Source organism: Cupressus sempervirens, chromosome 3, assembly GCF_028749045.1.
Source record: "Cupressus sempervirens isolate cs-2001-9-10 chromosome 3, ASM2874904v1, whole genome shotgun sequence".
Classification (NCBI taxonomy): Eukaryota; Viridiplantae; Streptophyta; class Pinopsida; order Cupressales; family Cupressaceae; genus Cupressus; species Cupressus sempervirens.
In genome coordinates, this window is record NC_143120.1 from 1,054,321,853 (window position 1) to 1,054,339,664 (window position 17,812).

The window sequence follows — 17,812 nt, forward strand, 5'->3', positions numbered from 1 at the left end:
CCGGACTTAGAGCCAAACCAGTACATTTTAAGCTAGCCTTTGATTTAGTGAAGGTTTATCAGTATCACTATTTCCAGCTCTTGATAGAAGTGTAGTTAGAGATTCATCTTGCCCATTACTTGCTCCACGAGTAAGTGGATTTTTTCTGGAAAGTTAAGAAGAAAGGATATTGGTAAATCTTTGTTCATAAAATATCTCGACTTCTTCCTTACCTTGAGTTGATCCAAGGAACGGTGAGAAAGAGGAGCCTTCCCCTTAAGGTAGGAGAGACTATCTCACACGCTATGGCTGGTCATCCTATTTTGCAACTGGATTTTTACCCAAAACTGTCGGTTGCAAAATATCCACCCAACATCTATAACATTGCAACTATCACACAAGTCATGGTTCATGACTTGATGGACATTTCACTAGTGTACGCAGGATATGATTTGTTCTGTGCAAAAACTTCTTGACTTCCAAAAATGATGTCTCTGTGGCTTCTTTATCACTGCCTAAGAAATAATGATTGACTAGATATTCCAATATAATCCCCCAAGACTTTATTAATATGTTTCTTATGGTTCAAACTATTCACATTGCTGCTTGCTATGAATTGAACTTCAAACTATCTAACGATGATTGACAATATCAATGATAAATGTTGTCTTCTTTTGATTAATACTATCTTTGTCCATACAAGAATGTGGCTTTTGGCTTTTTACGTTAATGAGAACTTCCAACAAATACCGTCCTCGAGATCTTTGACATCAATGATAACACTTCCATCACTTGGGTACTTGATCAAGCCTTTGTTGTTAGGACTTATTTGCTTTCAATAATTGTTTCTAAGTTTTTAGCTACTCCCTAAGTTTATCTTGGGGGAGGGGGTGTTAGACTAATAAGGTATTTTTCTTATTAATTAAATCATGTTATTTTGATTATTAAGTCACTTATTATCTCTTTTATTGCTTAAGATTAAACTTTAGGCATATAATAATTAATTATTTTATTAATTATTATTATGTAGCTTAGGTTTCATTTTAGGGTTTTGATCATCTATATTAGGTTTGATCTCTCTTGTAATAATAACATTCTATTGCATTGTTTTGTTTGCATATTAAAATGTCCCCTCTTTCACGAATCATGGTATTTTGGCCTTCATAGCTTTTTGCTTCTCTTCTTTTGGTACTGGTTTGCATGTAGGTAGTTCTTGGGAGCTATAGAGTTAAGTTTTCCTCTACTCTTACATTGGAAACAATGACAATTTGACAACAATTTTTTACATGTATGAACCAAAATAGCATCCATGGACATGTATTGACTACAAGACTTCCAAGAAAAGACAAAATAAGAAAATCCAAATTTGCATCATGGAGGCATAATTACTCCTAGGTTTCCCTACACCATACGCCCGAGATTGAAAAAGATGTCAAGTCCCTTTTAGGACTATGTTGTGCCATATCATACTTGATGTTATCAGGATCAAACCCTCAAATGTTACCTCTAATTGGTATACCTTGTCACTGAATTAGGCACTTGAGCCTTGCATACTTCTTGACATTCTTTGACCGCTTCTTTTCTTGAAATAGCTCTTTCTCAAACTGATCTTCTAACTCTCTTCTTATCTTTCTCCTATCAGAAATGAATGTAGAAGTGTTTTTAAGACCTGCACACCTGTCCTTTGACTGCTTTGTCTGGACTGGACCTCTCTTGGGGGTTGAAACAATCCTTGACTCACTCATTTGGTCTTTCCATCCTTGCTTCCTTTATCCTTTCCCTTCATCTCTATCCTCAAAGTTGCTGCCCTTAAGACCCTATACTTTCAGGTTCACACACCTTTTCCTTGAGAAAATGTCATCATGTTTTGTCAATCACTTTTGCTTTTCTTCAAGCAATGCAGTCATTATTACCATGTTGAAGAGAAGCAAATAAACATCAGCTTCTTCCAATGTAATGTGCTCACTTTGAAATATAATTTAATAATAAACTAAAAGTTAAAAGAATATAATTATACATAATCAAAATTAGATTAAAGTTAATGAATGGTTAGAAGGCATGAAATGGTAAGTTGTGACTCCCTCAAATATGAAGTATAAAAGGGAGAAGAGAACTTAATTTTGAAGGGGGGTATTAGGGAATGAGAAGTACAAATCTGATTTAAATAGGAACTACAATTTTTTTTTGAAAAATGGTAGCCCTTTCAAAGGGACAAAAATAATGAAGGGTTACACACTTTCAGAGGGTGCTATTAGTGGAAGGTTGTGTCTCTTTTCAAAAGGCATTTATGATCAAAAGGTGTGACCTCTCCCTCACATTAAGAGATATAAGGGAAGAATTGGAGAATCATATCAAAAACACATCTAGCTATCATCAAAGGGCTAAAGATTATTACATAATAAAGATTCAAGGATATATTCAGTTTGAACTAATAATATGAGGCATGGTGACAACAAGGATTACCACATTAAAACTATTGAGTGTTGATAAGGTATATGAGGATTATCAAACAAAGATATGTTTGTGATTGAATCCTGCTATGAAGGGGATGAAGTGTTTCAAAAGGACAGTCTAAATCCAACCAATAGATTGATTCACATGATAGGTTAGGGATCAATGTCCCTTAAACCTTGAGGGTATGATCCCAAGATAGGATAAGGGCTTGGATCTATAAACTTTGATGGAGCCTATTGTGCATGGTCTCTAAGTTCTTTGGTTATATCCATATCTTCTTCCTTCTCAAATTGAGGTAGTATTAAGATCAGCATTGACATTTAGAATTATAACTAGTAAAATAAATGAATTATTGAATATGTTTGATTTAAATGTACAATTTTCCCTTACCTTGAACCATGGAATAACATAGATTTGAATCATTGTATCATTGTCAATTCAATTGAGAACTTAAGAATATTAAATATGTAATAGTTCTAGTTATAACGAGCATAATCCTAGTAGGGGACATTACAGTGGAATTCAATTCTTGCACCGTGAGGGTTCAAGTTGTCCAGTTCAAGCTCCTCAATAAATCTTCTATGAATTATATTGTTGAGAGATTGTTCCAAGCTTGATTTTAACATATTTATAAGTATTTTTCTTTGGCAATTTATAATTACCTTTTAGTTGTTGTTAAAGTTGTAGCTTCAGTCAAATTGATAAGATCTGATTTTCATTATTGTTATTGGTAAACATCATTTCCTATATACACTTATCCATGTTATAATATATATATATATATATATACATATATATACATATATAGTGTTATACATATTATTATTATTCATGTTAATATAATATTAGTTAATGATTACACCATAAAGACATGTCTCTTCATGAGACATGTCTCCTCTCATATTTATATGAGATCCAAATCTGCATTTGGATATAATCAATAACAATGGCTATGATTCTACATTTGTTGAAACGATCCTATAATTTAACATGGTATCAAAGCCTAACTACAAATGTAAGAAAATAAAAAATATACCCCGAATCACGATACGGGAATTGATTACAGTGTGGATGATCAATGAATTATTATCAGTATAGAAACACTTGATTGGACGATATCAACCTGGTTGAGGAGGTCATGCATCTGGAAGAGGTGGCTCTATTAAAGACATTTGACGATAGCAACCTGGTCATTCATGATATCATCTAGGTGATAGGATTGAGAATATATGAATCAAATAGAATTACATACATGCTATCTTGGCTGGATGTCTTAAGCGAGAACCAGAATCTCAATCAAATTAAATGAGCTTGGCTTATGAGGGAGGAAATTAAACCTTCATACAAACTTGATGAGGATCACATTCTTTTAATAAAAAAAGTCTTTGAGAGTTTTAGCGTTGGAGAATTTGTTAATGAGAAGGGAAAGCTTTGGAATGACATTTGTATCTATCAGAACATCAATACTCTCATATTATACGGTATTTGGCACTTGTAAATTGGATGGGCTACAACAGATGTATCATTTGACTCCTTATTAAGAAGAATGATGCATGATGAGTAATAGTCTCCATAGTGAGCTTTTGTTTACTCTATGTTAGCGAATGTTACCATCGCATCTACTCCATAAATCATAATGTTTACAAAACAAAAGATATATGTTATCATAGAATCTATGTTCGATGAGTCTACTCTAGACGATGGCTTCCCAAAACAAGCAAGCGCAGGGTCTTGATACGAGACTGAAAACTATCTTCCCCCTCATCATGTGACCAAGGTATGCTTCTATGTTGCCTCCTGACAGATTTCATCTTAGAAGAAAGATCAATCTAGGGATGAGAAGCTGATTTCTTAAATCGACACAAGTGGATTATTATATCAACATCAAGGGGCTATTATATCGACAAACAGGAATAGAATATTATCCACATTGCCACGATGACAAATACAAGATGAAAAGCATATTTGAAAAGGAGATTGAGCATAAATGATTGAATTCCTTGCTGAGCTAATAGAATAATGATTATGGATTATTGACAAAATCTCATGCATTGGCAGGAAATAATACATAACTCGTGAGAAGATTAGGCAAATAAGATAGGGGTGATGTGTAAATACAAATGCAATGGGATCCAAGATCGAGTATATATGAAAAGGTATAAGGAATATTCGACCCTCTATTATATATTGTGAAAGAGTAACCTCACTCGAGGAAGTTACAAGGTATGAGAAAGAGTATTTAAATTATATATGTTTGTTATCCCATTTCATGATTAGGTTATTTATTTTATAAAGAGATGAAGGATTAGATTATTATTGAGAGTTGTCATGTTATAATAAACTAATCCTCAATATTATTAAAAAAATATAATATTGTTATGAAATATCATTATAACAATCAAACTAAGTCTAAATATGCATTGGTAAAATGATTTTTTTTAATGTGATTATACATTCTTCTCTTGCAAGGAATCTAATGAATAATTAATGCTATTAGTAAATGACGGATAAATCTATAAGAAGAATTGCATCGATTATGTAGTGGATAGGGAGTGTTGACAAGGGGAAGAGTAAAACACCCTTGTTGGGGTAAGAGAGCTCCACATAGGTCATGTCCAACCTTGAGTAGTTGTAAATCTACCATCCCTTATGTGATGTGATATATGTAGAAAATGGATGTTATCTGGAATATCTAATAGAATTTAGTGATGATATTTACAACTTGGTTTAGATACAATTAATTAAATCAAGTTTCAACTTCTAGTGAATCTCATATCCTTTGTAGGATCATTCTAAGCTGGCCTAATAGAAGGGCACATTAAAAGTAATAAATAATTGTTTTGATTACAATATTAATGTCTAATGGTATGAAAGTTTATATAAAAGGATATTGATGTACAGTTAAGTATTTATTCTTGAGTATTTTATTTAGCTATTAATGTAGAATCTCTCTCTTATATTTTTTATAAGAGCTATGTGCCTTGATCTTTTCCTCCAAGAATGTTATTACAGGAAAAAGAGGGAGATTGAGAATCAAAGGAAGGTTGGTATTTCAAGTAACCTTGAAAGAGAGGAAGAAGACTAAGGATGCTATTTAGTTAATCTTCAGTAATCTCGGTCTTATTGATTAAGAGGGAGTAAACAATGTTGAGATGGATTTCTCTAGTGATCAATAAATTGCCACTATCAATAGGATCGTGATTCATGCATTGTGATCATCTGATTTTAATGGACCTAGCCCCTATGTATGTCATGAGGAAGTGATGACTTCTAAATGATGTCACTTGTATTTGCAGAAGTTACTGTAAGGAAATTTGAGTTGTTGTGAGACGTTAATGAAGTTTTTTAAGAATTCATTTGAACCATCTACAAATTTCTCTTTGATGAATGAAACTTGACATATGAATTGTAGAGTCATTCATGTGGCACAATCATACTTAATCAAGATATCGGTGTATTGTGGACGAGTTTGATAAAATGGAAGGACATATTCACTTCTGTAACAAACAAATTTTCATAACCAATTTTAAACACCTAATAATCTGATTTAATAAGTAACTGATTCCATTTCACATGACAATGACTTCCATTAACTAAATATAACTATGATAAGAGTAACTGTTTCTACTCTAATTGTATTCATGTTCAGCTGATATAACAAGATCAAAGAAATGAATACATTTCTAACATTTTAACCACTTCTAACTAATAACATATTCAGCTGAATATAAAGTAAAGACTAATTTCTATATCAACTAATATTTTCATTCAACTAAACTATCTAATTATTCTTCTAAGGATTAAAGGTAAAAGTGTAAAAGAAACATACAGAAATAACAGAAGAATCTCTTTATCTTGTTGTTCAAGCCTCGGCATTGGTGAGAGGAGAAGCATTGATATAGGCTTAACCTCCCAACCTCAGACCATACTTATCTCCTCACATCCTAACTTATTAGAACGGCCTTCCCTACTTTGAGATCGGGCTTGGGATGTTCACCAGTCCAGCCATCTGAGCTACCCGGTGGTTTGAGTGCCCCATCAGTTATAATTATATAACTGACATCTACAGACAAACAAATGATCTCAAGATTGGCACATATGTCTGAAACTACCTTGGCCAAGGATTTCAGCTAGGTTCCTGAACCCGATCACGACCACTCAACTTGACAACAGATTCCATTACTAGGACATGCATGAGCTATTATTCATTTTAATATTCAAATCTGATTTCATTATTTGTTTCTACAGGATTATTTCCACCTCTTCACCATTCTATGGCTTCTTTGCCGGGTGAATTCCTCAGTGTTTGTATGATTATGAGCATTATGATATTGTTTTACACCTCTTCACCAATTCTTTGGCATCTTGCTAGTGAATTCCTTGGTGTCCATTTGGTTATGTGCATTCTGATATTGTTTTACACCTCTTCACCAATTCTTTGGCATCTTGCCAATGAATTCGTCAGTGTTATAAGTATTCTGAATATTTTTGGAAAATCATAATAACATGTGCATTGATGTTGATTTATATAATCAAACAAGTTTGATACAACTACCATTTGAATTCATAAAAGATATATTCTCAGGGATACTCGGTGAATGATCTCATATGCACTTCAGGGTACCAACAGCTAGTTATATATATATATATTGATCTCTATTTACCATGCCTATCTGGCTATGGATGGATACTCAAATTAGAAAGAAAAGGATTTTAAAAAAAACATATTTAATTTATTCTCAATCCTATCATATGTACTAGCTGAAAATAGATATTATACTCAGTAAAATCGAATCATGATTTACATTGCTTCTATGGTGTTCAATCTTGGAATGAGAAAATTTGATTGCAGCTAGACTTATCTTTAGAAAGAAATAAGGTGAAAAGAAATCAGGAGTCATGACCTATGATTAGATTGTGATTCCCTTGCTCTGGCCAGATCTCTTGTTCACCCGCTAACTTGAGACTTCATCTCAGACTTTGGTCGTCGGTAGTATTAAGAAGAAAATAGGAAATCGGGGTGAAAAATGATGAAGGGTATTCAGCTGTGAACTTCCAACTTAGCTCAGCATGAAACGCAGAGATAGGAGAGGATAGAAAGAAAGGAACAAAGGATAATCCATCTAATTTGATCATGGCTTCTTAAAGACTTAGTCGAGACTCCTTGGCTTCCATCGGTTTCGAAGATGACTATTCGGATACAAACATGAATTCAATTTGAAAAGAAGAGAATTAAAGAGGGAAAAGAAATAACGAGGAATTGAAGAGTTTTATTTTATTTTATTATTATAATATGCTCTTATATACATTCACATAAGTATATCGATGAAGTGACATCATTAGATTATATTATAATAATTTATTAGTGCCATTTCATTTTGATATTTATGTGTTCGTATTTAAGTATTTATTATAATGATAAAATAAGGAAATTCAATAATGTAATGTCCCCATCATAAAATTAATGTCCTTATTTAATCTTTGTAATGGGCCGATTGATTTATTTTATCTCGGACCCATTTTTATTTAGTTTTCGTAGTTTGTGTCGCCGTCGGTTAACTTTGTACACCCTCGGAAAGCTTATCCTAATGGGTATTTAAGCGCGGCTCGTAGGTAGTCTAAAGGTATTGGATTCCTGCTAGAGTTTGGCATTGTTCGCCATTTCGGAAGTGAAAGACTTTCCATATTTGGCTTGCACAATTTCGGTGGGAATCAACCCTCACCCTATTCCGTTGGTGTTCATCGCATCTGTACTTGGCAGTTTGAAGACTTAATTATATATCTTAGTTCCGACTGGTGAATCATTTGGCTCTGCTTCTGCAATTTGTGTATGTTTCTTCCTGCAATTTTTAAGTAGCATTATTAATTTCTCTTGCTCCTTGAAACTTCTCCATTCACCATACACCCCTCCTAGATACTGTACGGCCTTGTTTTCTTCCATTCCAACCATTCTGGCACCTAGAGACGCCATACTGCCTTTTGCAACACATACTCCACCTGCATCACTTCCAAAACACTGTACGTCAACTCTTGCTCTCACCTAGTTCCCAACTCCTGCCATTCATATCATTAAGGTATGGTTGACTATTGTATAGTCTCTAAGACCACCGTACGACATCCAAACACCACCGTACGGTGATCATATCCACCGTACAGCTGTTGCACTCCATGTACAGCATCTTGAAGCTCATCTTCCGTACGGACTTCCTTATTCCCTTACGGCCTTCTTAGGATCACCGTACGGCCCTTCATTCTCAGGCAACGTACGGACTTAATGGCATCTCCCAGATGCACCGTACGGACGTATTGTTCCTTCTAATCAATTGCCCTTTGTACTCCAGATTGATCGCCATCCTTGTACCCCTACCAAAGTCGATTGTGGAGTTAGATTGAATAGTGCCCAGTTTGCATTCTATAGACCTTACGGCCTCTATTCTGAGGTTGTTGCATTGATTAAAAAGGGGTTTCAGTTGGTACAACACATTATAGTGGTATCAGAGCTCTCCGATCTTGCCAGCCTATGGACAGTGAATGAGAGTTTATAGTCGAAAGAGGAGAAGAATGCATTCCGTTGATCGAATGGCTAACGAACAGGAACCGACAGGTGCCGAACTTGTGGCACTTTTGAGGGAAATTGCCCGGAATCAGGCACAGAGCACGAATACACAGTGACTCATGGAGGAAACCCTCAAGAAATTGGCAGAGAACAAAATATCTGGAGAACAAAATGGGCATAGTGCGGACTCAATATCGGGTAAGCCACACCCTCAACCAGCATGCTCTCGACCTTCCATGCCGACTTTTCCACCACGGACGGAAGCCGATCACGGAGAGAGACTACCAACTTACGAAGAGATAAGAGAGGACTGGAGGAATGCAAACCTTGAAGAGGACATTTCCTACAAAGATTACGCAGATCTGAGGATGAGATACTCGGGAGGCGGAAATAGAGGAAGATGCTTTAACGATGATCTCAGGAGAAAATTGAGTAAGGTGAATCTGTCTCCATTTGACGGATCGGGTTCCATTTCAGCACAAGCGTGGGTGATGAAAGCCGATACATACTTCCAGCTAAATCCTATGCCAAAAGAAGAAGCAATCAAATTTGTTGCGTTGCACTTGGAGGGAGTTGCACATGAATGGTGGCACCATGGCACTATCACACTTGGGCATGATCAAATAAAGACCTATGCGGAGTTTACGGAGAGATTAATAGAACAATTTGATGGAAAAGACCCCGAGCTCAATTTCAAGGATCTAGCGCAACTAAGGCAAACAGGATCGGTAGATCAATTCATCGCAGAATTTGAGAGACTTTCCGTGTTGGTCACAGACATCTCTGAAAGAAGGCGGGTTGTGCTCTTTATGGACGGGCTGGCAGAACCACTGAAGGGTTGGGTGAAGGGATTCAATCTATCAACCTTGTCGGAAGCAATCAGTAAGGCACAAAGCATGGCATCGTCATCAGCATCATCCTCATCCTCTCGGAGTCACTCACATTCGAAACCGCCGACGTTTCCAAGGGATAGACCTCCGCCCAAGAAGTTGTCATTGGATGAAGCATCTCGACAAGAACTCCGAAGGAAGAAGTTGTGCTTCAATTGCAAGGGGCCTTGGGAGCGTGGCCACCAATGCCTCGAGAAGGGGAAGATCCATTACATCGAGGTAGTATTCAATTATTAGGATGAACACAAACAGGAAGAAATGTCGGTTGAAGATGACCAACCTAATACGGACACCAACATGGCCATTGTAAACCGTACGGAGAGGATTGACGCCTTGGTACAGCGCGGGGGATCTATTGCATTGGCTAGCAGTCCAAGGTGCACATTTTTCCATGTGCAGGGTACCCTTCAAGGACAAAGGGTTACGATGACGTTGGATAGCAGAGCTACTTTGAACTTCATAAACTCATCCTTGGTAAAATGAGGAAATCTCCCTACGGAAGCACACAGGTTTTCAGGTCAAGGTTGTTGGAGGGACTTTCCTACCTTGCATGCACCTTGTTCTTCAGCTGAGCATCACAATGGCAAATCACACGGTAACGGAGGACTTTTTCATAGTGGACCTCGCTAACATGGAAGTCATTCTGGGCATATAGTGGATGGAGACACTTGATGAGTACAATCAGAGTTTCAAGCAGATGGACTTCACTTTTGTGGTTGACGATAAGAAGGTTGTCCTCCGAGGGATGGCAAATGAAGGTCCAAAGGAAGTTTTTGCGCATCGGATGGAGGCAGTCTTGCAGCACGATGACGTTGAGTGGGCTGTGCATTTTTTTATATCAATGGAACCAATGAAGGGGCACCAAACACCTCCATAGGATGATGAACTTCAGGATATTTTAAGTAGGCATGAAAAAGTTTTCATGGATATTCCACCTGGCATACCACCACATCGGGGGTTTGAACACACAATAGAGTTGGAATCTGGGGCAAAACCAATCATAAACACACCGTACCACCACCCCAAGAAATTCAAGGATGAGGTCGAACAAACGATTCAGGAGTTGCTTGAGGAAGGATGGATCCGTCCTAGTTCTAGCCCGTTCGCATCATCCGTGGTGTTGGTCAAAAAAGAGGACGGAACAATGTGCATGTGTGTGGACTATCGCACGCTAAACAAAAGAACAATAAAGAATAGGTACCCCATCTCGAGGGTAGATGAGTTGTTGGATGAACTACATGGCATGGTCTATTTTTCAAAAATAGATCTCCATTCTAGATACCATCAGATTCGAATGAGGGAAGATGTGGAGAAAATGGCCTTCCACTGCCACTACGGACACTATGAGTTCTTGGTCATGCCGTTCGGTCTAACCAACGCACCTACCACTTTTCAGTCGTGCATGAACTGCATCTTCAACAGACAGTTGCATAAGTATCTATTGGTATTCTTTGATGATCTTATTTATAGCAGGACATGGGAAGAGCACTTGAAGCATATGAACGAGGTTCTGAGTATCATGGAGGAGCAGTCCCTATTTGCCAAACAGTCCAAATGTGAGTTTGGGATGACAAAGATATTGTACTTGGGGCATGTCGTCAGTCAATACGGGGTTCAAGTGCATCGGGAGAACATTCAAGCTATCCTCGACTGACCTCCCCCAAAATCACTCACGGATCTACGAGGGTTCTTCAGATTATGTAGTTACTACAGAAGATTTGTCAAAGGTTTTTCTTAGCTCAATGCGCTTTTAACGGATCTGACAAAGAAAGGGGCTTTCCAGTGGAACGAAGAAGCACAACTCACATTTGATAAACTAAATGAGGCCATGAACACTTGCCCTCGGACCATCAGGCTACACAAGTTGCCAAACTATTTTTTTGGGAAGTCTTTCGCCTGCACGGGTTACCCCGAAACATCGTCAGCGATCGGGATGGTCGATTCGTCAATATCTTCTGGACAGAACTGTTTCAGATGGTAGGGATAGAATTATCACTGAGCACAAGTTACTTCCCATAGACAAATGGCCAAACTGAAATTGTGAACAAATGGCTCGAAGGCTACCTACAGAACTACGCCTCGGCTCAACAACGCGCGTGGGTAAAATGGATCCATCTCGGGGAGTATTGCTACAATACCACGTATCACATGTCGATCGAGATGGCACTGTTCAAAGCTCTATACGGGCACGAACCACTCTCCTTCATCGACACAGTTCTGGGTGACAGTTGTGCTCCAAGGGTGAAGGATTGGCTTCAGGAAGGATAGGACATTCTAAGGGGCCTGAAAGAAAACCTATAGCAGGCACAAAATCGATAGAAGGTGTACGCGGACAAACGCTGGATAGAGAGGAGTTTTGAAGTGGGGGATCTGGTCTATCTCCAGCTTCAACCATGCTGATAGTCTTCATTAAAAGGAACAAGAAAGGAGAAATTGAAGCCGCGTTTTTATGGTCCCTACCACATGATCCGTTGCATTGGTGAGGTAGCGTACGAACTGGAACTTCCGGAGGGTAGCCGCATTCACAATGTCTTCCATGTCTCCTATCTGAAGAAGGCTATCGGGCAAAACGTTACAGTCACTACCAACCTTCCGCCACTCAATGAGGAAGGAAAGCTCATTCTGGAACCTGCTAAGATTCTTGAAGTGTGTGAAAAGGTCTTGCGGAACCACACCATGAGGGAGTACTTGGTACATTGTTGACATCTACTGATGGACAATGCAACGTGGGAAGGCGAACACATCCTCCAGCACCCAGCATTGCACTTGCTTGAGGACAAGCAAATTTTGGAATGGGAGGACTGTAATGCCCCCGTCAGAAAATAAATGTACTTATTTAATCTTTGTAACGGGCCGATTGATTTATTTTATCTTGGACCCATTTTTATTTAGTTTTCGTAGTTTGTGTCACCATCGACTAACTTTGTACACCCTTGGAAAGCTTATCCCAATGGGTATTTAAGCACGGCTCGTAGGTAGTCTGGAGGTATGTTTTTGGATTATATCTCTTTGTACTGTGAATTCCTGCTGGAGTTTGGCATTGTTTGCCATATCGAAAGTGAAAGACCTTCCATATTTGGCTTCCATGATTTTGTTGGGAATCAACCCTCACCCTATTCCATTGGTGTTTGTCGCATCTACACTTGGCAATTTGAAGGTTTAATTATATATCTCAGTTCCGGCTGGTGAATCATTTGGCTTTGCTTCTACAATTTGCGTATGTTTCTTCCTGCAATTCTAAGTAGCATTATTAATTTCTCTTGCTCCTTCAAACTTCTCCATTCACCATACACCCTCCCTAGCTACCATACGGCCTTGTTTTGTTTTCATTCCAACCATTCTGGCACCTAGAGATGTCGTACTACCTTTTGCAACACATACTCCACTTGCATCACTTCCAAAACACCATACGTCAACTCTTGCTCTCACAGTACGGTTCCCAACTCCTGCCATTCATATCATTGAGGTACAGCTGACTACCGTACAGTCTCTAAGACCATCGTACGGCATCCAAACACCACTGTATGACAATCATATCCATCGTACGGCTGTTGCACACCATGTACGACATCTTGAAGCTCATCTTCCGTACAGACTTCCTTATTCCCATACGGCCTTCTTGGGATCATCGTATGACCCTTCATTCTTAGGCAATGTATGGACTTAGTGGCATCTTCCAGATCCACTGTACGGACGTATTTTTCCTACTGATCAATTGTCCTTCGTACTCCAGATTGATCACCATCCTTGTACCACTGCCAAAGTTGATTGTGGAGTTGATTGAATAGTGCCCAACTTGCATTTTATAGACCGTACGGCCTCTATTCTAAGGTTGTTGCATTGCTTAAAAAGGGGTTTCAGTTGGTACGGCACATTACAAATAATAAATCTCTAAAGGTATGGATTATATTTTATTTAGATTATTTTATATTTTTATTATTTTGTTTCTCTAATAGCTCATGCGGTCTCATAATGTAACTTGTGGACAAGTCTCTGTATCCTTTCCAAAGGAGTCTTAGGTCATACCTATCGATCTTGATGTCTGAACCCAACGACCATCCCATTCTGATGATCCCTTTTAGCAATGCTTCCCCTCTCTTCAGTCTTCTCCTGCAATCACCCAAGCAAAACATTCTCGCCAAAACATTAATTCAAAATACATTGATCATTAAATCAAACAACTACTAGTCATCTAATATCAGTTATAGGTTACTAATCATTTCATCAACATCTATAAATAACTAACTCATTTCACATGATTATGAAAGAAATAATTCGTTAACAGTTGATACAACGTATATAAATAACTAACTCATTTCACATGATCAGGAAAAAAAATAATTCATTAATAATTGATACAACATATATAAATAACTAACTTGTTTTCACATGATCAGGAAAAGATATAATTTGTTAAACCAACAGTTATGATCAAATTAAAAATTAGGGCAAAAATTTGAGACATAACAACTTCTACTATTAAACTAAAGAAATGTTTGGACCTTCAATGGACGAAAAGAGCAAGTTATAACTTAGAAAGGAGTTGTCATATTTGATACAAAATTGTTCAAAAAAATATAAGAATGAGTGAAAATTTTACATTGTGGGGGGAATAATAGTCAATGTTGCATTCCCACTTGAACCTCATTTAGAGGGGAGATGTTCCATTCGCAAATAATCTAAAAGGACAATTTATGAATCTTCATGTGCAAATAAGTATTTTTATCTTTTACATTTATCTACTCTTTGTAGTCTCTCTCTTATTTGTAATTCTATAGATACTATATGGGTTATTTGCTTTGATCTTTTCCTTTATGTTTGAGGATATTCTTATAGGAAAAGAAGATTGGTACTTTACATATGCTACCAAATATTGTGCAGACTCAATCTACTAATGGTAGCTCCAAAGACCCTAATGATCAAGATGGAAAAAGTGAGGCTCTTGAAGAAAACATCTTTGATGATTGAGATTATGAGATTCTTCTACATTAAGAGGGAGTATGACACTTATTCTAAAGCAAAGCAAGAGCTTAGAAGATTGATACTTAGAGGGATTCTAGAAATACATATCTGTGAGTGCATGATTTTGATGGGCCTACTCCAATGTATATTATGAGGAAGTATTGACTTATAACTAGAAAATCAAAAGATTGATATCAGATTTATAGTGAATTCAACAGGCATCCTTGGGTGAAAAGATTTTCTGAGGAAGTAACTAGAGGACTTGACTTCCCCAGATCAATGTTCACAGGGAAAAAATTTGAGATCCAATCCTTTGTAGATGATATCTTCTCTAGGAGGAGAAGTTCTAAGAGAAATTCCTTGTAATGCGCTCTCCTCTATGAGAGAGAGGTCTGAGGTGAAAACCCTTGTTCCACCCTCTAGTAGCAGATATGGTGGGTCCACCTTTTGACTTGGTTCACGGTGGATATCATGTGAGTTACTACATGATGTTGTGATTATGTCATGAAAGGTGACAATCTTTCATTGATGTATATATTTAGAGGGGAGCTATTGAAAGATGATGACCTTATCAATAGTTGGACCTATTATCATAATAGACTACATTAAGTTGTTGTCTCAGAGTACCAGAGGTTATGATGACAAATAGAAGGTAGTTATTGAAAGGTGACGATCTTATTAATAGTAGACCTATCTTTGAACACCAAAATGTGTTGGAGCAAGTGGTATCATGGTTCTTTGGGCCGAATTTTGTTGGACAGCTTGATAACCAACTCATCATGGTTCTTCGGGCCGAATTTTGTCGAACACCATGAAATTAAATTGTTATGGTTCTTTGGGCCAGATCTTGCCAAACACCATAACATAAATTTATTATAGACCAAACTTAAGGTGGTGTTTAACCTTATATTAAAGTTATGGAATTTAGTTCAATTGTGTGGTATAAAAGGTGAAATGATATCTCTTCATATACTTGAGAGCATAATGTGTTCTATATCAATCTTCCCTAACTAAGAGTGAGTGTTCAAGTTGTAGCTTCAATCAGATTGATTTGATCCGATATACATTATTGTTATTGGTAAACATTATTTCCTATATACACTTATCCATGTTAATAATATGTGTATATCTATATATCCTCTCATATTTATATGAGATCCAAATCTGCATTTGGATATAATCAATAACAATGATTATGATTCTACATTTACAAAAACAATCCTAGAATTTAACAGTTGCAAGGAAAGTTGCCAAATAGAATTATGACAACTTGTAAGGTGTGCTTTGTTTGCCAAATTAGAAAGGGCATGAAAATGAAAAAATTAATTGAAAATTTGGAGAAGATAAGGAAAATCTTTTAAAAGGCAAGTAAAATCAAAACTTCGAAGAGAGTTTCTTATTTTTTGGATTTATGCTTAAATAGTTTTAGAAACTATTTATTATTTGTGGTTTTTTTATTCCTATATATAGTGTGTTGGAGTTGAAAGGAAAAACAAGTTAACCCATAGGTTTCTAAAGCTACAAGTGTTGATACGATTCAAAGAGGGGTGTTGTATTAATGTAACTCATGTAAATGATTAATACTAGTCTTGGATCTTTTTGGGCCAGGAGTATTTTCCCTAAAAACTTCCGGCACATAAACTTGTGTCATGAGATGTTCTTTTTGTGTTACGGATTGTATATTTCTGCATTGCTGCTATCTTATACTAAAGTAATTCTCAATTACATGGTAGTTTATATTTGTCCAAGATATGTTTACTAAGCATGTTGAAGCGGCACTTTTTGACATAACAAAGAAGATGAATATCTTCATAGTTTATTGTATTAAGACAACTTCATTTTTAAATTTACAAACAATCAGAACTCTTCATTAGATATTCTTAACATTGAACCTCTATTAGATTAAAAATAAAAGAAATTTTCAGTAATGCACTCAAAGAATTTCTACATTCATTAATACAAAAATGTTGAATATTTCACCATTTCATTGTGACTCTTTGGAAGAAAAGATGATAAATTCTCTCTTTAGGAAGTTAAGAAAATTTTAGAATTCTAATAGGAAAACACTTGGGATTGTTTTGATTCAACTTTTTGGCCCCCAATATATACCATTTTGGGTGTTATGTGTTATAGATAAGTGTTATGTTCTATTTTAAGGGATTTTTTTGAAGAGACTAAGATAGTCAAAATTTCAAAGATTTTGTCATCATAGTATGCAAATTGTTTCTTGTTTAAAATTCAATAATTAGTTATAAAAAACCACTGGGAAGATAATTAATGAAAATAGATTGGTTTCTCATTTATGCAGGTTAAGCTTGTAATCCAATTATTGGCTGATTCTGGGCCTTACAAGGATGGGTTGTTTTAATTGTTGGGAAGGTGAATATGTAAATGTTATTGTTCTTTTCTTGTATATATGTATTTATCATTTTCAATTGAATTGTACATTCTAGTTTATGTGGATTATTCTATTTATTGTATAATTAAAGTAAGTGTACGGAAATGGTATAAAAAATGGGTCAAAAGTCGCCGTGCTTTTGTTTAAAGTCAATATATGAGCACAATTTTTTTAAGATTGACAAGAACAAGAATTGTAACATTTGAATACAGTGTCTAAACAATTTTGTTAAATACTTAACATTTAGAAGATGAAAAGTTGGTGTCATACAAAAGTGTTGGTATCTTATTCACTTAAATTCAAGGTATTTAGTGGTCGCCCCTATATATTTGTGTTGCATTTAGTATTTTAATAATCAATTGATATAAATACAATTACAAGTGGGTATTTGTACATTATTTTTGAAATGTTTATTGATTCTTTTTTTTAATAATTTGTCATAGTGGATGTATCATTGACTGTGTGCATACATAACTTCAACAAAAAACAATTGAAAGTATATATGATGGGGCACAAGCATTTCATAACATAAATACTATTTAACTATATAAAACTATAAAATAAAATATATAA

At 36.2% G+C, this 17,812-nt stretch overlaps 1 protein-coding gene across 2 annotated transcripts in view; it reads left to right on the plus strand.

Annotated features, from left to right (window-relative positions):
* The window catches only part of LOC149570358 (acyl-CoA), a 428,133-nt gene extending 410,620 nt beyond the window's left edge, over positions 1–17,513 (plus strand). For both annotated transcript variants that reach the window (XM_089823003.1, XM_089823004.1), the window contains exon 12: positions 17,150–17,513. In XM_089823003.1, the coding sequence (XP_089679129.1) occupies positions 17,150–17,209 (60 nt within the window). In that variant the 3' untranslated portion in view covers positions 17,210–17,513. The remainder of the gene's footprint in view (positions 1–17,149) is intronic.
* The last annotated feature ends 299 nt before the right edge of the window (positions 17,514–17,812 follow it).